This window comes from Monodelphis domestica, chromosome 1, assembly GCF_027887165.1.
Source record: "Monodelphis domestica isolate mMonDom1 chromosome 1, mMonDom1.pri, whole genome shotgun sequence".
NCBI classification, from domain to species: Eukaryota; Metazoa; Chordata; class Mammalia; order Didelphimorphia; family Didelphidae; genus Monodelphis; species Monodelphis domestica.
In genome coordinates, this window is record NC_077227.1 from 340117210 (window position 1) to 340142724 (window position 25515).

Here is a 25515-nt window from a genome sequence, read left to right on the forward strand (position 1 = left end):
GAAAGCATGTTTCAGCTCCTTATGAGTTTTATAAACTTTGGGAACCTTTTCTTCATGGAATCCAATTCCTGGGTAGTAAACTGCCTATAAACCTTTGAATGCAACACACCAGCTCTGTTAGGAATCTTGGAAATGTCTTTGAGTGGAAAGATTTTCTCAGCTTCACTATTTGCCTTAGTGTCCTTGTCACTGTCATTGCCCTGTGCACTGGACTTTGCTTTCTTGGCCTTTCTTTCTTTCTCCTTAGGTGCCTTATTTGCCTGACCATTTCCCTTATCCTTTATCTGATCTAGCCCTTTTGCCTTCAGGAATTCTTCAAACATGTTCTTAACTAGAGTCTCCAAGTTTGTATCCACTACTATGACCTGTGCTGTATGTTTAGGAATCACACATCTGTAAATGTTTTTAAGGTAGGTCACAGTTTGTCTTGCAGCCATGGAAATGATGCAAATCTGTGTCAGAATTTGCCAGAAAATGGTTTCTTTTTGAAATGGCATGTTGAGAATGAACATTATGGTGTTACTTATGTATTCTACAGAATCTACAATCATATTTGTCATTTTACTATACAGGATACTGTAAATCCAATAGCCTGTAATAGCTGCCAGCACAACGACTGCACAGATCACTTGCTTAAACATCTTTGCCTTTAGGAATTGTGAATTCAGTCAGTCTGGGTGCCAAATTGTAATAAGGAACTATTTTGATTGGTAATTGATAACTAACAGACTAGGTTGTTACCTACTTTCTTCCTCCCTTCCACCTCCCTTTTTCTCCCCTCTCCCTACCTTCTTCTAAATCAACTCAGGGTGAGTTTATGATGTCTCAAATGAAATACTCTTTCTCTTCTTTATCTTAAGTAAGTGGTTTATTTGGAAAAGACAGGGAAGGATAAGAAATGGAGGTAAGAGGGTTGGGAATTTCCCTAATACTACAATGAGTCTTAGGTTGGATGATGGTGAAATATAGTTCAATTGAAAGAAATGGCTGACAGGTCTGGAAGTTGTCACTATCACAACAGAGCAAATCAGAGAGAGAGCTGGACTTTGTCCTTCTTTCTTCTGTCTTCAAAGCCAAAAGATAACCTCTACTTTCTGTCTTCAGTTGTTCTGTTTCTTCTTCCAACTGCTTCTCCCAGTAACATTACAAATAGAACACTCTCGTTTGAATGACAGGTCATCAGTCTCAGCTACTCCTGCCTTGTTGCATGCTTTCCCACTTTCTCTCTTCCACAGAATGAAACCACAAACCTTCCCACTAATCTGCTGGTCATCCACAGTCAATACTGTGTGGTGGTTCCAAGGCAGAAAAGCAGTAAGAGCTATGCAATGGTGGTTAAATGATTTGCCCAAGGTCACAAACCTAGCAAGTGCCTGAGGCCAGATTTGAACCCAAGACCTCCTGTCTCTAAGCCTGGCTCTCAATCAACTGAGCCACTTAGCTGCCCCATATCAATTCTCTTTAGTACTCTCTACAGTTCTATTCTAGTGCCTCAATGTGATGTAGACTACAAGTTCTGGCTAATTCAACCAATCTGGAAAGGCTTTAAATACTGATCCAATGATACATTACATGTATCCATCTCAAATGTGATGGGTTTTTGGCCAATTCAACTCAGTCTATTTATTAAGTTTTAGAAGGACTGGTGGCTACATCAGGGGAAGAAGTATTCTTATCAATGAAATTCCACATTCCCCAAGCAACTGTCCATCAAAGTATTAATTATCATTTTTTAAAATGCCTCATATATTAATATCATTCCATTATACTCAATTAAAATTCAAAAAGCACTTATTGAGAAACTACCATATGACAGGTACTATATTAGGCGCTTTTGCTTAAGGCAAAAACAAAACAGCCCCTACCCATAATGAGCTATGTTCTACTCAGAAAAACAGGCATACACATAAGTATATATAAAATATATAAAGAGAGAAAATAGAAATGGAGGAGAGAGCACTAAAAAGTAGGGTGGAAGCCTCTATAGGAGGTGGCATCTGAACTATGTTTTGAAAGAAGAGGGAGATTCTTAGATGTTGACAGTGAGGAGGGAGACCACTATAGGCACTGGGAACAGCCTAGGCAAAGGCATGGGAAAGGAGAAGGAATGTCCTCTCAGGGGACAGCAAGTAGGCCAATTTGGTTGAACATAATGTTTAACCGAAAGTCATATACAATTATTTTAGAAAAAGAGGCTAAGTTCAGACTGTGAAGGATACTAAATACTAGACTAGAGAGGTTGAATTTTATCCTAGAAGCAAGAGAAATACACTGAAGCCTCTTGAACAAGGGCATGAGATAGTCACAATTATCTTTAGGAATGTCAGACTGGCAGGAGAACAGATTAGGCAGAGAAAAAACTTGAGGCAGAAGAACAATTAGGAGGCTCTTATAAAAATCAAGGTAAGAGCAGTATGACTTGGACAAGTCACTTAATCCCAATAGCCTTACTCTTGCCATTCTGCTGTCTTAGAATCAATACTAAAACAGAAAATAAGGATTTTTTTGGGGAAAAAAAATCAAGGTGAGAAGAGAAGAGAGCCTGAATTAGGATGTTGGCTATGAGAGTAGAGGGAGGGAATGGAATAAGAGAAGCTATGGAGGTAGAAATGATCAATTTAGCAACTGACTAAATATTGAGTACAAAGAGTTGAGAATCAACTCTGAGATTATGAACCTACAGAAAGTGTCTACAAGGGTGGTGAGTACAGTTGACAGAAATAGGGAATTAAGAAAAGGGGTGCATTTTTGGGCACAGATGCATTCTGTTTTGGATATATTGATTTTGAGATCCATGTAAACATTCAGGTGGAAATGTCCAGCAGGCAGTTATTTGTGAAGAGCTAGAGCTCAGGATAGATAGGGACTGGGCACTTGGATTTCAGAGGCATATATGTAGACAATACATAATGTTAAGAAGTGAAGGAAGGGAATCAAGAGTAGGAATGGGTTCCAGGGAGGGAGTAGGAAAGAGGACAACCACTTTAATTCAGTCATCGTCCCTCACCTAGGCTGTTGAATTAGCTTTCTAATCGGTTTCTCAGCCTCAAATCTACTCTCTAATCATTCTCAACACAGATACAAAACTGATATTTCTAAAGCACAGGTCCAATTATGTCACTTCCTGCTTAACAAACTCCAATATCTCCCTGTTATCTTAAGATAAAATACAATTTACTCTGGCATTTAAAGCCCTTTGCCATCTTGTTCTTGCTTTCTTTGACAGGCTGATTACTCTACTTTACAAACTATATTGCTTCTAGGCTTGCCCAATTGTTGTTTCTTACACAAGACACTCCATCTGCCTTTGTTCCTTTTCCTTGCTTCTCTACCATGCCTGAAATGCTTTCCCTCCTCATCCCCAACACCTGGCACCCAAAGCTCCTATCAAGGCTCAGCTCAACTGCTACTTGGGGCCTTTCATGACTTCTCCAGTTGAGGCAGCTAGGTGTCACAGTAGACTGAGAATGGGATCTGAAGTCAGGAACACCTGCCACTTACTCTTACTAGCTGTGTGACCCTGAGCAAGTCAATTAATCTCTGTCTGCCTCTTCTATTAAATGGGGTTAAAACTAGCACCTAACTTATAGGGTTGTGGTGAGGAAATAATGAGATCTTTGTGAAGTGTATAATAAACCTTAAAGCAAGGGGCAAGTAGGTGGCCTGGTAGATGGGGCACCAGGCCTAGAATTGAGAGGGTCTGAGTTAAAATCTGGCCTCAGATACTTCCTAGCTGTGTGACTCTGGGAAAATTACTTAACTCCAACTGCCTAGCCCTTGTCACTAATTCTGTCTAAGATGTGATACTAAAATAGGAGGTAAGGGATTAAAAACAAAAATAAAACCTTAGAGCACTATATAAATGCTAGCCTTTTATTTTTAGTGTCCCCAAGCAAAATCAGTTTGCATTTACTTGGTATATATCCTGAATTCACTTATCTGGGAACATGTTATACTCCTAGTAGACTGTAAGCTTCTTGAAGGTAAGGACTGTTTCACTTTTGTATTTGTATCTCCAGTACCTAGCATACACTCTGGCATATGGTTGATGCTTAATAAATGTTTATTGACTGATTGATGAAGAGTGTTCAGGGCAGAGTTCCAGAATATATCCATGCAAAGGAGATGGGATACAGATAATGATTCAGCAAAAAAAAAGACAAAAAATAATGGTCAGATAAATGGAAGTTCCAGAAGGTTATAGTATTATGAATACCCAATGAGAAGAGAGCACCAAGGAGGCAAAGATCAAGTGTCAAAACCTACAGCAAGAAGAAAAAGGACTGAGAAAAAGGTAATCAGGTTTAGCAATTTGGAAATCACTGATAACTTTAGAGAACAGTTTCAGTAGAATGATGAGGTTCTAAAACAGATTGTAAGAGCCTGAGAAGTGAGTGGGAAGCAAGGAAGTGAAAATGGTGAGTATAAATAGCTAGAAACTCAGACCTGGAATGCCACACCCAAAAGTTCTTCATATTGAGTAGTTTAGGTCATTTCTAGATCATCCCATTCTTAAAGGGAAACCAGAAGGCTGAGGAAGTCTACCTAGCTGGGGCTTCAAGGTGAGCCTAAATTGATCCTAGGTACTTCCCCTGATGGCCATGCCCAACTCAGTCTTCAAGCTTGTATGAAAATTAACCTATACATACAGCCCAGGTCTAGAACTTAGCCAGCCTCTTAGAAAGATATCCATATCAAAAGTAACCCTGGACAAGGCAGATTTAACTAGACAGTTCTAAATTTAACTAGACTTCACTTCTAGAAGTATAGTATGCATGTCAGATCTTTGGGAAAGGAAAAGATTTTAAAACCAAGCAAGACTTAGAAAAAGTCACAAAATGTAAAATAAATAATTTTGATTACATCAAATTAAAAAGTTTTTGTACAAACAAAACAATTAACCAAAATTAGAAGGGAAGTAACAAATTGGGAAACAATCTTCATAACAAAAACCTCTGACAAAGGTCTGATTACTGTGACAGTTAAAATTTAGGGGAGATTGAGGCAGGTAGAAATTAGTTTCTCTCTGCAAGGAGTATTATATTTTTTTGAGGTTTATTGAAGATTAAGGATTAAAGAAAATACAGGATAAGGAAAACGTGCCTAGGCCAGAGAGGCCTACACAAGACCTCATCTACATTATGGAAAGAGCCACATCTGCCCCAAAACGGAAGTCCAAAAGAGCACCCGCCTACGGGGAAGACCCTTTAAATAAAATTTTGTTCTCGTCCCAGGTGAGAATTCTGTGAGATTAGTGGGCATTCTGGGAGCTAGCAAGGACTCCTGGGGAATGGAGTCCAGAGTTCAAATCTCAATTTTACATTACTCAAATTTACAAAGAGCGAAATCAATTGTACAAAAAATCAAGCCATTCTCCAATTGATAAATGGGCAAGGGACATGAATAGGCAATTTTCAGTCAAAGAAATCAAAACTATTAATAAGCACATGAAAAAGTATTCTAAATCTCTTATAATCAGAGAGGTGAATTAATCCAACCATTCTGGAGGGCAATTTGGAACTATGCCCAAAAGACTGTCTGCCCTTTGATCCAGCCATAGCACTGCTGGGTTTATACCCCAAAGAGATAATAAGGAAAAAAACATGTACAAGAATATTCATAGCTGTGCTCTTTGTGGTGGCCAAAAATTGGAAAATGAGGGGATGCCCTTCAACTGGGGAATGGCTGAACAAATTGTGGTATATGTTGGTGATGGAATATTATTGTGCTCAAAGGAATAATAAAGTGGAGGAATTCCAAGGGAACTGGAACAACCTCCAGGAAGTGATGCAGAGCAAAAGGAGCAGAACCAGGAGAAGGAGAACATTGTACACAGAGACTGATACACTGTGGTATAATCGAATGTAATGGACTTCTCCATTAGTGGCAGCATAGTGATCATGAACAACCTAGAGGGATCTATGAGAAAGAACACTATCCACATTCGGAGGAAAAACTGTGGGAGTAAAAACACTAAAGAAAAACAACTGCTTGATTACATGTGTCGAGGGGATATGATTGGGGATGTAGACCCTAAAGGAACATCCTAGTGCAAACATCAACAGCATGGAAATAGATTCTGATCAAGGACACATGTAATACCCAGTGGAATTGTGCGTCAGCGACAGTAAGGGTGGAGGGATAGGAGGGAGGAATAGAATATGATTTTTGTAGCAAAGGAATAATTTTTGAAATTGACCAAATAAAATTTTAAAAAAAATTTAAGAAAAAATCCATCCTTAGCTAAGAGTAAGCTTCTAATCCATTACATCTCATGTAAAAAAAATGATTACAAAATAAGAGGGCTTGCCCGTTTTGTACTTTCCTCTTCCTAGAAGATAGTGAAGAAGCTGCTCACCCAGCAGATTCCTCTCTCTCATCATGGAGTCGTTTAAGTATGTCCAGCAAGGATGCAAGGCCTTCAGCTCCAAAGGTCTGTACCCAGCTGTAAGGAAAACAGAATCAATGTAGCATCAAATCAAATTAACAATTTACTTATAGCAAAGATATCCTCAAGCTTCTAAAATAGCTCCCCTCAACTGAGGCTGGCCTCTCACCTGACAGGGTTATTGTTGAGTGACACACGAAGGGATTCTAGGCAGCTAAGTAGATGCATATCCTTTAAGCCTGAACGAAGCTCTTGGATGTACATCATGGCAGACCTGGAGCTCTCCTTTTGACTCATACCCTGAAAAGAAAGTGGAAGAGACAACTGATTAACATCTGAGAATCAAAGCCAGCTAAATAAGATTTCTTAGGACACTAGAGTCCCATTGCTCAGACACACCACTGAGCCACTTGGTCTTCAATCAGTGGGATATGAGCAGCAGACTAGACAAAAACGACAGAGAATCTCTCCCCCTACACTTCATTAAGAAGATTTGTTAGGTATTTAGGGCTGTACCTTAGGACAAGTTAGGATAAAACAGGCAAATATCAATAATTCTGGAGAACAATTTGGAACTCTATTCAAAGGGCTTTAAAACTACATACATATCCTTTGTCCCAGCAATACTACTTTTTTGCATCCCAAAGAAATCAAAGAAAAAGTCAAAGGACCTACATGTTCAAAAATATTTATAACAGCCCTTTTTGTGCTGGCAAAGAATTGGAAGTTGAGGGAATGCCTCATCAATTATAAAATTACTGAACAAGTTGTGGTATGTGATTCTGATGGAATATTATTGTGCTATAAGAAATAATGAGGGGGTGGTTTCAGAAAAGCTTGGGAAATGTGCAGAACCAGGGAAACACTGTACATAGTAACCACAATATTGTAAGAATGTGAAAAACTTACCCACTTTGAACAATAAAATGATCCAGAATAATTCCAAAGGACTCATGAAGAAACTCTATCTACCTCCTGAGAGAGAACTAATGAAATGAGTGCACAATGAAGCATAATTTCCATTTATTTTTCTTGTTTTCTTTTTTGTGTGTTTTTTTGCAACATGGAAATATGTTCTACATGATTTCACATATATAATTGCTATCATATTACTTGCCTTCTCAGTGAGTGGGGAAGGGACTAGAAGGAGGAAGAGAATTTGGAAGTAAAAATTTAAAAAGAATGAATGTTAAAAATTATTCATAAATATGTTTTTTAAAAAAAGACTCACTGCCTTTGAGGTATGCAAGTACTGGGACACCATCTCCCTCTTGATGATGATGTCTTTCTCTCTCAAAGGTTGTTGTTTCTCCTCATTCAGGTTCATATCCAGCTGGCAGGGTAAAAAAGTAGAAAATAAAATCAGCTCCAAAGTTTTACATGTTTACAGTGTTCTATACAACTCAGTCTTTAGCAGGGTGCTAGGCTCACTAAATGCTCACTGAATAAACTCATAATTCCTTTCCCTAGAGATTAAACCTGTTCACATGGCATAGCTCTCTCACCAGGAAGGTAGATTTCAAATATCTTTATATCATACCATCTGCAAACTGTCATCCCTCAAGCAGCAGCTCATTTTGTAGCTCTAGGTCTGAATGTTTGCCTTCCCTGGATGATCTTATCCTAAACCAATCTTCCCTCCTTGAAGAGATTAGGTTAAAGGGCATGATGACAACATGAGGTACCAGTAGCTCCTACTGGAGAACAAATAAGTAGATTTCTATTCAGAGAGAAATGTTTAAATAAGCTCATCATAAAAGATATCATGTACTTCAGTGTAAGAAGTCTTTAGCAGTCACAATTACAAATAAAAAGCTTATGTGTATTAGCTTAAGTGCACACTGGTAAAGAAGAGCATAAATTCAGAGTATGTCTATCAAAGAAAGCATAAGGTCAAATAAATGTTAGTGGGAATCTCCTCAATCAGGAAACAGGTTGTGTTCTGGATTTGGCTAAGGGAGTTCCATGTATCCCCAGCCCATACCTTAATATTGTCATGAAGGCAAAGGAATAATCTTATTCAGCTTTAAACTTGAAAAGACTAAAATTTGGCTCAAAGCATTATATTTAGTAGTTACAAGTATGCCTTCTTATTACATAGGAAGAATTCTGATTACCTCAGCCAATATTTTTTTTCTGTAAAATCCTATATTCTATGAAGGTGAACACCACTGATTTACTGCAGACACACAGTTAGTCTGCAAGTTTTCTGTTCTGTTTAGAGCAAAGAAATATCTTTCTGAGAAAGGAACTAGTTCCCTTAATAAAACATCAACCAAGTTTTTAAGTCCTTTCCAGCAATGTTTTTGGTCTAAAAAAAAAAAAAACCAAAGTGTCTCAGTGACTACGGTCAAGGTCTTCTATCTCCTGTGGACATAGCCTACACTTAGCACTGTTTTGAACTGAGGAAACCATCTTTTTTAAAAAATAGCTAATATTTATATAACATTTTGAGAGCTTTGCAAAGCAAATAAAAAGTACTACAAAAATATTTTCTCTTGGGGCAGTTAGGCAGCACAATGGATAGAATGCCAGGCCTGGAATCAAGAGGATCTCAATTCAAATCTGGCCTCCCTAAGCAAGTCACTTAATTCCAATAGCCTAGTCCTCCCTACTCTTCTGTCTTAGAATTGATAATAAGACAGAAGTGAAGAGTTTAAAAAGAAAATGTTATCTTATTTGATCTTCACAAGATTTCTGTGAGGGAGATACTATTATTCATCCCCATTATCAGATGATGAAACTATTACTGTGCAAAGGTTGAAGTGAATATGCCCAGTGTCACACAGATAGAAAATATTTAAGACAGGATTTCATCTCCAATCTCCTTGATTTCAAGTGCAATGTTCTATCTACTAAGTCAGCTAGCTTCCTCTAGGAAATAACTTCTGGTATAGGTGAATTGCAGAAATAAGTGACTTCTACCCAAAACATTAAGAGGAATCACTACAAAACTCAATCTGTACATTAACAATTAAGAAGAGCATGCTGGTAGACCCCATGTAAGTCAAAGACAGAAAAAGTTTCATATACGCTATAATATTTATGTCAGCACTTTTTGGGAGTACCAAAGACCTGAAAACAAAATAAATTCCATCAACTGGGAAACATTTAAACAAATTGTGGTACATGACTGTAATGAAGTATTGCTTCACTGCAAGAAAAAAATGAGTATGAAGAATACAGAGAAGCACAGACACAACTGATATGTTGGCTATCTTTGCTGACCTATTATCACTGCAATTCATGAGAACTCTTGATAGAGATCACACTTTCTGTCTCTTGATGGTCTTGATTTTTGTTTCTTCAGTACCCACATAAACAAAAATACTTATAGTCATGTATTTTGTTGTTGCAAAAAATTGGAAACTAAGGGGAGTGCTCATTAATTGGGGAATGGCTGAGCAAACTGTGGCATATAAATGTGATAAAATATTATTGAATTTTTTTCCATGGTGAAAGGATTCAAAGAAAACAAGGAATAGTTGTAAGAACTAAAGCAAAGGGAAATGAGAAGAACGAAGAACAACTTATGCAGTGACTACAACATTATAAAGAAAATACACTTCATTGGTTTCTGGTTTTTTTTTAAAGCCCTTACCTTCCATCCTGGAATCTATACTGTGTATTGTTTCCAAGACAGAAGAGCAGTAAGGCCTAGGAGTGGGGGTTAAGTGATTTGCCCAGGGTCACACAGCTAGAAAGTGTCTAAGGTCAAATTTGAACTCAGGACCTCCCATCTCTAGGCCTGGCTCTCAATCCACTGAGCCACCTAGCTGCCCCCAACAGTATTGATTCTAAGAAGGTTTGTTTTTATTTGTTTGTTTTAGGCAATTGGTATGAAATAAAGATCTGTAGTTTCATATTTTGAAAGATTAATTGTCTTTTAAAAGTACTCTGTGAGGTAGGTAGAGAAACTATTATTATCCTCATTTTACAGGTGAAAAAATTGAGACCAACAGGTTAAATGATTTATACTCATGGCCATATAGCTATCAAGCAGCAGGCCTAGGATTCAAACCCAAGTCTTCTCCACTATATCACAATGTTTAAATTCAAAGAAAAGTATAGTCTTTGTATTGGGTTATAACTACATACTATATAGAAATATAAAATATTATAGTCTTCTGCCAACTTACAAAAGAATTTTCTAACTTCTCAAAAGATGTGATTGGTTTGCTCTCTTTCAGTTTATTTAATCCAATTAACATTTATCAAATCCTAATGTAGGCAGAATGCTACATCAGTCACTAGGACAGATATAAAGTTTGAGTTAGATGAGTTGCCTACCAGAACTTATAGTCTATGTACTAAACATATTAGAAAAAAACCAAACATTTTTTAAAAGCCCTATTATATAAAACCTGTCAACTCTTACTGGTCCCAATCTGTAAAGCATGTCTAATGATTTTGGTACTCTTAGCAGATTTACTATTAACTGTGAGACTTTGGGAAAATTACGTTTCCTTGTATCTCACTTTCTTATTTATGCATGTGTTTCATCCCCTTCCCCACAACAGATGCTCTCAGAGCCAAGTTCTGCCTATCAGTAGGATCCAGAATACTTTCTCCCCATGTACCTATAGTTGACCAAACATTCAGAAACTGGCCGATAATTTAGGTGGTACAAAACCTAACAGTCGTGAACTAATCCTTGCACATTTTAGTGTTCAGAGTTACCTCTAAGATCCTTGTAATAGAGCAGGAAGGGCTCACTGAAGAAGTACTGCATGGAAAGGGTCATATCTTGTCCAGTGAATGATTTTCAGGAATAAGCAGTATGTCCTAGGGTTATGAACTTACCAGCATCTGTTCAAAAAGGACTAACACTTGCTCATCAGAGACATCCTGAAGTGATTGTACAGAAGGATCTTCACCATAGGAGGCAGATGAATTCCTATGAGCAGAATTGGGCTTTTCTTTTTCTTTCTTGATCCTCATGCTGGTAAATCTCTCCAGCTAAGAAAGAAAAATAAAATTAGTACTGATTCGGCTTTACCTCTGCACTAAAAATCATATCGTATAGTCAATAATCTAAGCCCTTATGTATGTACCTGTGGCTTCTAGAGATCAGTGACATGAGACCCAAACCCAGTTCCAGGGTTTTTGTAGTGTGAAATGGCTCTAACCACTATCAAAGGTCTAAAGGCACACTAATTTCACCACTGCACATTTCCCCCAATGTTAAGAGCATTATTGAGCCTTAAGGGCTTTTTAAAGTTAAATTAATACTTTTTCTTACCTTCTACCAAGTTCTCTAGCTTCAAAAAAACTAAAACCAAATACTCTAACCTATCTGAACTATTGTTATCTATTGTTTCCCTCAATCACCAGCAAGAGGGATAACCAAACCTTTGCATAACTTCTCTGCCAAATCCAAAACTATACAGGACCACAGGACTTAACTAAAACGACCAGGAGCATCAAATCACTCAAAAATTTGCTTTGTCCTTCATATTCTTCTTAAATTCTGGTCATTCTAGGGTAAAATATCTAAGCAAACTCCAGGGAGAAAAGGATCATGTTATTTACTTAATTCTGGATAGCCCACAGCACCTAGCAACAGTGCTATAGAAGTAGTAAAAATTCAATAGGTAGTTTTCAAATGAATATCAACCTTTTTTTCTGGTTGTTTGTCCTGCAAATAAAAGTATGGACTCCAGCCTGAACTCCTTTTCTTGGATGTACATGTACTATCTTCATTTATATTCCAGAGTTAACTGGAGCCTTACCTTCAAGTATTCATGGACCATTCCTAGCAGAGGAAAATTGTTATATGTTCTTAGCAAGCCCCAAGCACAAATGCCCCAAACCAAAAGAACCTGCAACAGTTCTTTCTCATGCAACTGTTGATTACAAATATTTGCAACTATATTTGGAGCTTTAAAACAGTTTAAAGCCAATCTTAAATAAGCAGGTAGTTCAGAGTTTAAAGATACTGTTTTAATCTTGGAAAGTGATGAACTTTTTGTGGGCACCATATATATGCCAGAGAAAGAGCACATGCAATTAAAGTTAAACACATAGCAAAGGGTGGAGAGAAGCCTGTGGATAAGCTTGAGGATACAAAATGTCACATTTACACAGTACTAAGAAGCAAGTGTACATGGAAACATGATTTAACAACTGGTAATCATCATAGAATAGGAAATGAACTATGAAAACTACATGCAGAATAAAATCACCTTACCTCATCTGCCATGAGCCGCTTCAAAGTCTATTAAACAGAAGAAAGGAGGAAAAAGAGGGAGACAGTTTAGTGAAATGTGAGAAAACACACTAAGCACAAGATGGGTTGAGAAAAGAATGAAAAAGGATCTACTCTATCCCCAACTGATTACAAAGAAGAAACTGCCAAACTATCCTCCAAGCAGGGTAAGAGCTAGAGTGGGAATGGGGAAAAGAAAGTTTTAAGGAGAGTTATAAATGCCTTTTCAATAAAGAAGCTAATGGGAATAGTTGGTCTACTTTTACAGATCCCCTTTGTTTTCATCAAACCCTAAATCCAACTCCTTTTCTTGTAGTAAGATATAGCAATATAGTAGATACTCCTTGATTCACTATTCTCACAAACACTATTCTACCCCCAAAGCAATATTAACCCTCTGAGAGAGGAAAGCCAGCCTTGTTAGGGATGAGATGTAACAAAAAGAAGCAGTAAAAATCTGTGCTGGCTATGACTGCCATACCACAGAAGGAAGGGTTCAGAAATCTCACTAATAAGCATTGCTATATGATGCCTTTATGTTTCACTTCATTTTCCTGAATCAGTAAGAGATAAGTTTAAATTCTGCTCTGCAAGGAAATCCTAGGTTTTCAAGCGAAGTGTCTTCCTTTGAAATTAGTCACTGTATACCAAAGTAGAAAGATGAATTGTGGAGTCAGAGGACCTGAGTTCAAAATCTGTTTCTGATGCTTTCTGCCTCTATGACTTTCGTCAAGTCACAATTTCCCCTAGATTTGAGTTTCCTCATCTGCAAAATGGGAAGATGGGATTAGATGACTTCTGAGGTCCCTACCAACTCCAAATCTATAATCCTATTCTAAGGATTCAGATGTTCAATATCCCTGGCTTCTGTGTGTGATTTCCCACCTGGGAAATACCATTTAAGAAGCCTTCTAACAATAATTTCCTACTAGCAACCACAAAGCCAAGTGGGGTATATACAAGTGTTAGTGCCAGTAGCAGCAAGGGTCTGGATAGCTCCAGCAGTCAATACTAGGTTATTTTGGATCCAAGAAGAATGTTTTCAATATAGCTATTTAGGTGGTAAAACCAGATCTAATATTTAGGTCTCTGCATTCTTAGTCTGGTATTATCTCCATTACTTAGTAATTCTCATGAATTTTTGCCTCTGGGTTTATAGCACAAAAAGTATCTTCTCCAAAACTGTAGGGACTCTGTTGCAAAGGATTGATTGACATCCCTCAAACCAAGGATTCTAAAGGAGCTGCATGGATTAGAATTCTAAGGGGTTAGAGAAAGCAGTTTTTCAACTGACTCTGTCTGGTGCTGGAGTTCAAGCCTGAACTGATATGTACTCTTCCTAGACAAACCCATCTATCAAGCTGCCTGTCTTATAAAAACATCAAGCAAAGGTGAAGAGGAAGTTTCCCCATTCATTCTGGTGGACAGAGTGAATTGAAGAGGATTTCTCCATTTCCTGAAGCTTCTAAGGACTGGTTCGGCTGTATCTCTGCTGCTTGACTCACTAAGGACTCTGTATGAGGAATCTGGGCTTTCTATGTGAACTTCTCCTTAATTAGATTTAATTTAGGTTAGTTTAGACAAGGTTAAGCTTAGAATAATAACTAGTGGGTTAAGTATCTGGAGTTTATTAGTAAGCTGACCTATTATCCTCTTCCCTTCCCTATCATTCCCTATTTGTTAATAAACTTATTTTATTTAACTGTGTTCTCCCTTTCCTAAAACCCTTTTCCCCTTTCCCTAAAATCCTTACAACAATCCCATTTTCAGTAGTTTCAAATAAAATATATTTTAGTAGAAATTAATATGCTTTCTATATCACTCTTATGGCACAGGTAGAAATTACACACATACACAGAGCATTTCATTGATGAATGAAAGGTTGCTTATATCTGTCATAATCCTGACACTCCAGCAGAGGGCAGAGACAAACAGCAAACAAAGCAACAGGTAAAATCACATTTTAAAGAACTTGACAGTATACCAACACAATTAGGTTTGAATGGAAGCCAACAAAGTGAAGATAGTATTGGTGACTTGTTATTTAGAAAATTCTAAAGCTTCTAAGTTAAAAAAGCTTAAAACACATTGTATTTCTGAATACAGATTCTTAAGGGCTTCTTTGTATGTATTAATGTACTTTTGCAGGGTAGTTTCCCTAGAACACTGAAAAAAGAGGTCTTGAGGAGCATGAAAGAACAAATAGTAGTTGACTAGTAAATGTTACTATAGTTGTACTCTTAAAACTTTCGCCTATAAAGTCCTCCTATCTTCTATCCCAAGCCCTGTCTTTAGTCCCACCACCAATCAGCAGAGGATCTCACCTCATACATTACTGAGAAAATAGAGGCCACTGTCCTGAACTTCCTGTTACCCTATTGAGCATCCAAAAACCCCTTTTCAACATCACTCATTCTCTCCTCCCTTGTTCAGTTTCTTATAACGAGGTGGCCTTCCCCTACCCTTCATTCATATATATGTGCCCTTGACACCATCCCTTTTATTCAATATTTTTTTTGCCCTCTCAATCATCCCATCCTTAATTTTTAATCTCTTCCCTATCTTTTGGCTCCTTTCATGATATCTATAAATATGCCTAGGTTTCCCTCATCCTTTAAAACAAACAGAATTCCTTCTTGACTCATCTTTCTCAAAATATTATCCTGTATCTCTCCTCCCTTTCAAACTCCTAGTAAAAGCCATATATACATACTACCTCCATTTCCTCTCCTCTTGTTTACTTCTCAATCCATTTTAATTTGGAAACCGTTCTTTCCAAAATTACCAAAATCTCGTCACTGCTAATTTTGACAGTTTTTTTTTTCAGCTCTCATCCATTAGTTTGTGATATCTTTCAAATAGATTGTGAGTGGGCTCCTTGAGGGCAAATATTGCCTTTTTCCTTTTTTTTTGTATCTTCAAGTCTTAATTCGCACATGACAGGTGCTTTAAAAAATATTTATTAGCTATTGACTTAACCTTCTTGATCTTTCTGCAGCATTAGACATCACTGACTTCTCTCTCTTCAATCTTCTTGGTTTTCCTCCTACCTAGCTGGCCCCCTTTCTCAGTTTCCTTTAGTAGATTAGCATCCATGTCCTTTAATTTTCAATATCTCCCACCACTCATTTTTTCTTATATATCTTCTCTTAGTAGTCATCAGTTCCCATGGTTTTATTTATTATCTCTAGGTAGAAGATTCCCAGGTCTCCAGATCTTGCCCTAATCTGTCTCCTAAGCTCCATTTCCACAGCCCCAACTGTTTTTCCAACTCTTATGTCAAATGAGCACTTAAAATTCAACATATTCAAAACAGAATTTATCTTCTTCTTTGCCCCTCAACCAAATCCTCTTCTCAACTTTCCTATTTCCAACTAAAGAGATGTCCTTCAATTGTGGAATGGCTAAACAAATTATGGTATATGATGGTGATGGAATACTATTATGCTGTAAAGAATGATGAACAGGACAATGTCAGAAAGACCTACATGAACTGATGTAGAGTGTAATAGCAGAACCAGGAGAACATTATACACAGTAATGGCAATACTATGGAAAGATCAGATGTGATCTAGGACAATTCTGAGGGATTTATGACAAAGAATGCTATCCACTTTCAGAGAAAGAATTGTTGGAGTAAGAATGCAGATGAAAGCAATTTTTCACTTGTCTATTTGAGTATATGTTGGGGGTTTTGGTTTTATAAGATTATTCACTTATAAAACTGAACAATATGAGAACACTATTCACATTCAGAGAAAGAACTGCGGGAGTAGAAACACAGAAGAAAAACAACTGCTTGATCACATGGGTCGATGGGGATATGACTGGGGATGTAGACTCTAAACAATCACCCTAGTGCAAATATCAATAATATGGAAATAGGTCTTGATCAGTAACACAAGTAAAACCTGGCGGAATTGCTTATTGGCTATGGGAGGGGAGGGAAAGAATATGAATCATGTTACCATGGAAAAATATTCTAAAATAATTAAACTTAAAAAATAAAAAAACGAACAATATGGAAATGTTTAGTGTGGTAATATATGTATAATCCAGATTGAATTGCCTGCCAGCTCTGGGAGGAGGGAAGGAAGGAAGGAAAGAATTTGGATCATATAACTTCAGAAAGCTTATGTGGAACCTTTTCTTTTTCCATTGGGGTACTGCCACCCTTCTAATTACTGACAAACTATATCATTCTCAACTTTTCATTTTCCCTCCTCCCTTATATCAAAGCAAGTCTTGCCCCTTCTAATTCAACAAGTCTTACAAACATGTCCTTTTTTCTATTTGCCTCTGCTTTAATTCAGGCCCTGTTCATGTCTGCTTTGACTGCATCTAGAGCTTTTTAATTATGCTCTCAGATTCCCTTTGATCCAGTAATACCACTACGAGGTCTATAACCAAGAGATTTAAAAAAAAATGGAAAAGGACCTGTTTGTACAAAAATATTTATACCTATGTGGTGGCAAAGAATTGGAAACTGAAGGGATGTTCCTCAATGGAGGAATGGCTGAACAAACTGTGGTATCTGATAGTGATGGAATACTATTGTGCTGAAGGAATGATGAACTGGAGGAATTTCATGGAAAGACTTCCAGGAATTGATGCAGAGTGAGAGGAGCAGAACCAGGAGAACACTGTACACAGAGACTGATACTTTGTGGCACAATCAAATTTAACAGACTTTTCTACTAGCAGCAATGCAATGATCCAGGACAATTCTGAGGGACTTCTGAGAAAGAACACTATCCACATTCAGAGAAAGAACTGTGGGGAGTAGAAATACAGAAGAAAAACAACTGCTCAATCACATGGGTCGATGGAGATATAATTGGGGTATTGGCGTTACAAGGTAACTCTATTGCAAATAATAATATGGAAATGGGTTTTGAATAATGATACATGTATAACCCAGTGGAATTGCTCCTGAGCTCTGGAATGGGGGAGGGAAAGAACATGAAACATGTAACCATGGAAAAATATTCTAAATTAATTAAAAAGAAAAGAAAGTGGCAAACACTTTTGGCAAATAAAAAATAAAGCCAGAAAGACTTACATGAATTGATGCAGAGTGAAATAAGCAGAACCAGGAAAACATGTACAGTAACAGCAATATTGTGGAACAATCAAATATGATAGACTAACAGCAATACAATAATCCAAAACAATTCTATCTCATGAAAAAGAATGCTATCCACCTCCAGAAAAAGAACTGTGGGAGTAAGAACACAGATGTTAGCATATGATTTATCATTTGTTTATTTGAGTATGTGTTTTAGAGTTTTGCTCTTACAAAATTATTCACTTACAAAAATGATTAATATGGAAACATTTTGGGTAATAATGCACATTTAACCCAGAATGGATTGCCTGGTAGTTCCAAGAGGGGGAGGGAAGAAGGGAGGGAGATAGTTTGGACCATATAACTGAAACTCATGTGGAAATTTGTTATTAAAATAATAAAAATTTAAAAACAGGTTCACAGAGGGAAAAAAAAACAAGGAAAAATAATAATTATGCTCTGTCTCATGTTGCTCTTCTTCCAAAATTCAACCTCCACACAACTGTTAAGTTAACTTCTAAAGCACAGATCTGACCATGTCACTCACCCACTCCAGAAGCTTCAGTAGTTCCTTGTTGCCTCTGGGATAAAATATAAATTCCTCTTTTGGGCATCTAATGACCTTTATAATCTGACTCCATCCTTCCAGTTCAGGCTTACTACATATTTCTCCTCTTATGCACACTTGGTTGGAGCCAAAATGGTCTGCTTACTGTTCCCCTTCCATACCTTTGTTCAGGTTATCTCCCATTGACTGAAACAAACTTCTTCCTCATTTCTACCTCTTAGAATGTCCAACTTACTTCAAGTGCCAACTTCCTATAGGAAGCTTTTCTTATTCTCTTCTACTGTTAGTGCCTTCCCACCAGGCAAAATTGTTATTTGTGTATTTTGTAATTACTTATCTGTGTTCCATTTCCCTCTCTCAAAAAAACAAAAAACATAGTAAAGTCCTTTGAGGATAAAAACTGTCTCAATTACCTTTTTTGTCTTTGAATCCCTAGGACAGGGGTCCCCAAACTATGGCCCGAGTGCACATGTACTTCCAGAAGGGGCACCTCTTTCATGGGTGGTCAGTGAGAGGATCACTGTATATGGCAGTGCTGCAAAGCATGGCGTCACTCATGTACAGTACTATTTCCAGTGATACAATCCTTTGAGAGGCGCCTGGTTCTGAGAATGAGGTGCTGCGCAAAGGATTATGTGGCTGCACAATGGAAGATGTCAGCATGGTGAGCAGTGATCTGGGGGAGGGGATTCCCCACTGTGTGTACTGCTGCCCGGTATAGTGGTGGCAGTGCTGGGCCTGTGCAAGGTGTGACAGGTCCATCACAGCCAGTGCTGCAGCCTCCACTATCCCAGACAGCAGATAGTTTGTTTTTTTTTAATAGTCCAGCCCTCCAACAGCCTGAGGGACAGTGAACTGGCCCCCTGTGTAAAATGTTTGAGGACTCCTGTCCTAGGGCCTAGCAAAGTTCCTGGCACATAGTAATAAGCACTTAATAAATATTTAATGAATCAATAAATTAATATTTCCTTGAAAACTCTTATCTTCACTAACAACACCTCTCCCTCTGCATGTCACTGAGACCTTCCCTCCTTGTGCTATCCTAGATCCTTGCTAACTCTAACCAAAGCTACTTCTTATGGACTAGGTTTGGCTATGCTGTTTTACCCCTCTTTTATCTCTTCAACTCTGACTTCACTGAAGTCTTGGCATACAAATATACTTAATGAAGAAACACACTGAACTTACAAGAATTACAAGATTACAAGAAACAAGTGTTTTAAAAACATTCAGTCTACAAGATTTTTCTATGTGAAATTTACTGGAGTCAGAAGAACCAAGGATCATTACCTGGACCATGGAAATAGTTTCATCCAACTGACTAGTATGTTAAAATGACATTCTTTAAAATAGGATTTTCCCTGAAAGAGATGAAAACTCCTAAACTCAATAAATTTTATAAAATCAACAGTATTCATAGATGTAGCAGATTTAGAGTTTACATCACTGGGTACTATATTTCTGATCACTGCTCTATACTAGGATCATCAGTCACCACAACAGAAAAATATTTCTTCCCTCTCTTCAAGGTAAAGACTAAGTCAGGAGGGGTAACTGGGTAAGCATAATGGATTAAGTGCCAGGTGTGGAGTTGGGAGGATCTGGGTTCAAATCTGGCCTCAGACACTTCATAGTAGGTGATTCCGGCAAGTCACTTAACTCTCATTGCCTGGCCCTTACTGCTCTTCTGTCTAGAGAAGGTAAAAGTTAAAAAAAAAAGAGTCAGGGTTCTGAGTCAGTCATCACATGACAATTTTGCAATGGAAACAATAATATTTGCTTTGACTGAATGGTAAAAAGAATCTTTTGATTATAGAAAGTAAGCAAATAGCCTTATTCATTCCTTTATGGCAATTTCCCTGGTAGGCAAAGATACATCAAGATACCAAGAATAGGCTTCTGTGTGAAGTCTAACCAACTGAATTAAATAACTTAAGGATAGTCTTTTCCTTTAAGAACAGGGAGCTTCCTTAGTCACAATTATTAGGCATCTAATAGGAGAGGATGACCAAACCAGTCAGAAGGTATTGCATACATCAGAGTATTTCCAGTCTTCATTATTGTACTTTACAATAAGTTAATTATTCTTTAAATCAAATATCTCTGATAAAGTCTGACATCTAAGATTTGTAAGAATTAACACATAAGACAGAGAAACATTCTCAGAAGAAGCACAAATTATCAACAACCATATTTTTAAATTCTTCCTTATCACTAATAAAAGAAATATAAATTAAAACAAGTCTGAAGTTTTACCTCATATCTAAATGGGCAAAGATGATTTAAAAACAAGTCACCAAAATGTTTAATATCAGAGAGGTTATTAGGAGGACAAGTATTATCACTGTTGGGGGAGTTGTGAACTGTCAATGCAGGAAGTCACTCAGTTCTTCTGGACCCAGTGATCTCATTAGTTAAATACAACAAACTACCACTTGGACCATATCTACTAGTGTATACCACATTCCACACCTGTAGTCTACCACCTCTCTATAGACAGGAGAATTTTAGATTTTTATCATAAGTCCTCTGTAGTCAAGACTGGCCATTGAACTGTTCTGATATGGTTTAGCCTTATTCATATAAATCTCAAGTTATTTTGAATTCCTCAAATCTGTTTCTTACATTGCCATAATTTTGTTACAAAGCAGAACAATTTAAATAATAACAACAGTATTATAAAGATAAACAACTATAAATAGCCAAAGGAAATAAATGACAGAAAGTTCTATGTATAACAAAATGTTCATAGTAGCACTCTTCATAGTAGAGGGGAAAAAAACCACCTGGAAATATATTGTGGAGAAGCTAAACAATTTGTGGTATATGAATATAACAAATTTTTAGAAAGTCATTTTATTCAATTAATAGGCACTTATTTTCTTTCCTTCTCACCACCATCCCAATTCAAAAGAAAAAAATAAACATGAAACCCTCGTAACAAATGTGCCTAGTCAAGAAAAACAAATGTCCACATTCTCTGTCCAAAAGCATGTATCTCATTGTGTAGCTTAAATATCTTACTTTTTTGTCAGAAGGCAGGTAGTAGAAATCATCATCAGTTCTCATTGATCAGAAAGAGATCTTAAGTCTTTCATAGTTCTTTAATGATAAACTCTAACACTCTTGACCACTCTTCTGTTGATAACAGTAGAGATGGAAGACTACGAGTACCAACTGAGATGTAAGCTATCAGAAACAGTCAGAGTGACAGTTTGTTTTGCTTAACTATACTTTGTTATGAGGGAAAGTTTTTTGGTAAGGCAAGAGGGTATTGGGAAATAAAGGCAATTTTCTAAAAAAGCACCAAAAAAAATTTTTTTTTAATAAATTGCATAGGCAAGTGGACAAGCATTTCTTAAGCATCTACTATGGGTCAGGCACTATGCTAAACCCAGAGCTCACAGTCTAATGAGAGACAACATGCAAACAGTCATGTACAAACAAGATATAAACTAAATAAATTGGAGATAATTACAGAGGGAAGACACTAGCATTAAGAAGGCTGGGATAGGCAGGATTTTAGCTGAGGCTTGAAGGAAGGCAGGAGGAAAAGAAAATAGAAGAGTATTCCAGGCATGGGGGACAATCAGTTGAAAGTTCAGGCAGGTGTGAGATGGAATATCTCTTGGGAGAAATAGCAAGGAGTCCAGGATTATTGGATCAAAAAGTATGTGGGAAGAGTAAGTAGTATAAAAAAGACTGGAAAAGAAAGGAACAGGTTGTAAAGGCGCTTTAAAAGCCAAACAGAAGATTTTGTCTGTGAAACTGGAAGAAAAAGGAGGCTACTGAGTTTACTGAATAAAGGGAAGACTTGGTTAGACATTAACATCTTGCCCAGCCTCCACAGGTGTTACATACACATATTCCACCTGCTAGTATACACTTTAATGTTTATTCACTCTGTTAAGGTTCAGAGTGGCCAACACTAAGGTAGCACTCCAAAGTTCAAACTGCATATGAGCTCACCTGGGGCACCTGGAGAAGTTTGCTGCCTAGAACTATAAAACAAAAGGATATTACTACTTGTCCAGGCCTCCATGATGCGACTGCTAGAAGCAGCAGAAATCTGATGTATCTGTGACTCCAGGCCTTCCTGTATAACTTCTGTAATCCTTAAAGCAATCCGTTAACAGATTCAGCAGAAACCCCTCTCCTGATCCCTCAGTCTGTTCTTGTAAAACATAATTCAGTTTGAAGGAAATGCAAAACTCTAGAAAAATGGCAGCATGAACTTCTTGCTAAAATAAGCAGAAGAGCATTTTTAATTGAAAACTTTTATTTAATTAATTTGGAATATTTTTCCATGGTTACATGCTTCATGTTCTTTCCCTCTCCTCCCCCCACCTTAGCAGATGTGCAATTCCACTGGGTTTTACTTGTGTTACTGATCAAGACCTATTTCCATATGACTGATATTTGCACTAGGGTGATTGTTTAGAGTCTACATCCCCAGTCATATCCCGATCAAGCAGTTGTTTTTCTTCTGTGTTTCTGTTCCCACAGTTCTTCCTTTGAAAGTGGATAGTGTTTCCCTCAGAATTATCCTGGATCATTGCATTATTGCTAGTAGAAGTCCATTATATTTGATTGCACCACAGTGCATCCGTCTCTGTGTATAATGTTCTCCTGGTTCTGCTCCTCTCACTCTGCATCAATTCCTGGAGGTCATTCCAGTTCACATGGAATTCCTCCAGTTCACTATTCCTTTGAGCACAATAAGGAAGAGCATTTTTTTGACTTCCCAATAAATCTGGATTTTTATTTGAGCTTTTCTATGCTTCCTCCCATCCTATAAATGTCCCAACAAAACTCAACAAATATATATCTCTTTAAACTGCTAAGGGTGTCACCAAAGTGGTCTGGAGCTTCTGGTAAAAAGATCATCCTGTGAAAGGAAGTTGTGTGAACCCCCAAAATTCCTGAAAATATACCTTATATTTGAACCAGTTGGTTGGTAAGAGTATGATGTTAATAAAGCTACATTTGTAGGTTTTATATACAGAAGGGAAACTGTTCCATGTCCACAGACTACACACCTAACCCTGGTCAATGGTTTCAGAAACAGAGAATTACAGAATTGGAAGATAACTCTTAAACCATGAATTCAAACTACATCCAAAAAAAGAATTCATATTGCAACTTGTCAATAAGTAACTATCCAATTTCTCAGGACGAAAACCCACCATCTTCTAAATACAAGCAGCCAATTCCACTCTTGCATTGTTAGAAAGCCTAAATTTGTCTCTTCAACTTTCATTCATAGTTACTGGGTTCTGCCCTGAGGTCCAACAGAATAAATTTAGCCTCTTTTCAATATGACAGTCACTTGAATACTTAAAAATTGCTATCATATCCATAAATACCAACCACTATTCACAAAAAGAACTAGAAGACTCAGAAAAACCTCAACACCACTAGAAGAAAAGTACAGATCAGCTTTGTATATCCAAGGATAGCATATTCATTCATATAACTTAGGCAATCTAGAGAACAGTCCTCTAACAAGGTGGCTTACTCCTTAAGAATAAGTCTGCCAACTGTTAAGGATAAAATTTAGGGTAATAGATGTTCAATTATGCATTCCCCCTGAGATCCATGGAAGACTGGTCTCTCCAATGGATCTTGTAAACATAACCAACTTTGAAATTACAATAATTTGAGGATAAGAGGAAAAGAGAACAAGAATTTCAATTATACACAGCTGAACCTTTAGAAACAAACTCCTTTCCTATGATCGAGCAACAAGGAGGAGACAAGTGAGTTTTAACTTCAGCCCACATAGATGCATCTGCCAGCTGTCCTTAGGGGAATTATCCAATTATGGGACAGCATTCAACTTGAAGATAACTGCCTCCTTAAGGAAACAATAAACCTGTAGCAAAAGTTTAGCTCACACTAAGTTAAGATAGGAAATGAATGCCACTTGCTACCAACAATTTTATTTCTACTCCCAACCTACATACTCAGAGAAGATTAAGTAGAGGACTCCTACAACCAAAAAAAGAGTCCTCAGTCCATCTTTTCCATTTTTTTTACTTGTGCTACAGTATTAATGTTTTATTTCCAGGTATGACATATGCAACAAGTTTAAATTCAATTATTAGAAGCTTTGCCCATGAAATTTTCCCCATCCTCACTATTGGATGGAGATGGTTAGATAATCCATTTGTCCTCCTCCGTTATGGTTTCCCAACCTTTATTTAGTACTACTCTATCTCATAATATTAGTGTAAAGAAGAAATGCCTGTAATGTCTTTTACAACACCAGTATCAGCAAAGTGCTATGCATATACCATAATGAAATTCAAAGGGCTAATCTCAGTGCTTCAGTTGTCTTGTGCTTTATGAGGCAAAGGCTAATTATAAATGCAAAAATTTTACTTCCAATAAAAGGAAAAAGACAAAGATTACTTCAAGAAGAAAATATAGTCATAACAACTAAAAATTACAGTCAGATAAAGAATTAGATTCTCTTCTTACTATTTATCAGTGGTAACAGCCTAACTAGGATCCTGCTATATATTCAGTTCATTCATTTGCTCTTGTAGAGCAAAAAAGGTTTGCAAAATGGAACCTATAGGGAATTGAGAAAACTTGAATTTGTTCAGTTTAAGGAAGTACAATTAAAGAATAGAAAGTCCAAGTGCCAAATTGAGAAGCAGAGATGGCAACTGCCTTGTCACAAGGTAGTATGACCACTAAGATCAACCCCTGGTTGCTAGGCTCTACACTCTTCCAAAGTTCTTTCCTCTCCACAGTAAAGCTGCTCACATACATCAGTGTATATTTTCCAATTCAACAAACATTTATTAATGCCAATAATGTGCAAAGCACTATTTTACATAGTGTAAAACCCAGACTGAGATAAAACCTTCCAGAACCCTACTTCTCCCAAAAAAAAAAAGGCTCTCTTCAGCCCACCCTCACCATATTCCATTCCAGAACCAAGAATTTTCCTTCAAAACTTCAATAATCTTAGGGGGCAGCTGGGTAGCTCTGGGGATTGAGAGTCAGGTCTAGAGATGGGAGGATTGAGTTGATACTTGAATAAATCTTACCCTTCCTTTTGTGATTAAATGAGGGGAAAACTATTTCAACTATAAGAATTCAAAAATCTGTCCTAGCAGGCTGGTCCAAAATATCTTAACCTTGATGATAACCCAAGAAGTCTCCTGGGATACAGGACAAAATAACTCTTTGCCTTCTGCTCTGCTTTTCCTGTAGCCTCAGGACTAGGATCCCAGATAGTTGATAGCACAGAAGGAAGAAGTCCACTCAGG

The 25515-nt window shown here is 37.3% G+C and overlaps 1 protein-coding gene across 2 annotated transcripts in view; it reads right to left on the reverse strand.

The window, feature by feature from the left end:
* Nucleotides 1-25515, reverse strand: part of DIAPH1 (diaphanous related formin 1) — a 92645-nt gene that overhangs the window by 55533 nt on the left and 11597 nt on the right. For both annotated transcript variants that reach the window (XM_056821706.1, XM_056821710.1), the window contains exons 2-6: nucleotides 12579-12605; nucleotides 11192-11347; nucleotides 7620-7721; nucleotides 6558-6688; nucleotides 6359-6445 (exon numbers count right to left, since the gene is read on the reverse strand). In XM_056821706.1, the coding sequence (XP_056677684.1) occupies nucleotides 6359-6445; nucleotides 6558-6688; nucleotides 7620-7721; nucleotides 11192-11347; nucleotides 12579-12605 (503 nt within the window). The remainder of the gene's footprint in view (nucleotides 1-6358; nucleotides 6446-6557; nucleotides 6689-7619; nucleotides 7722-11191; nucleotides 11348-12578; nucleotides 12606-25515) is intronic.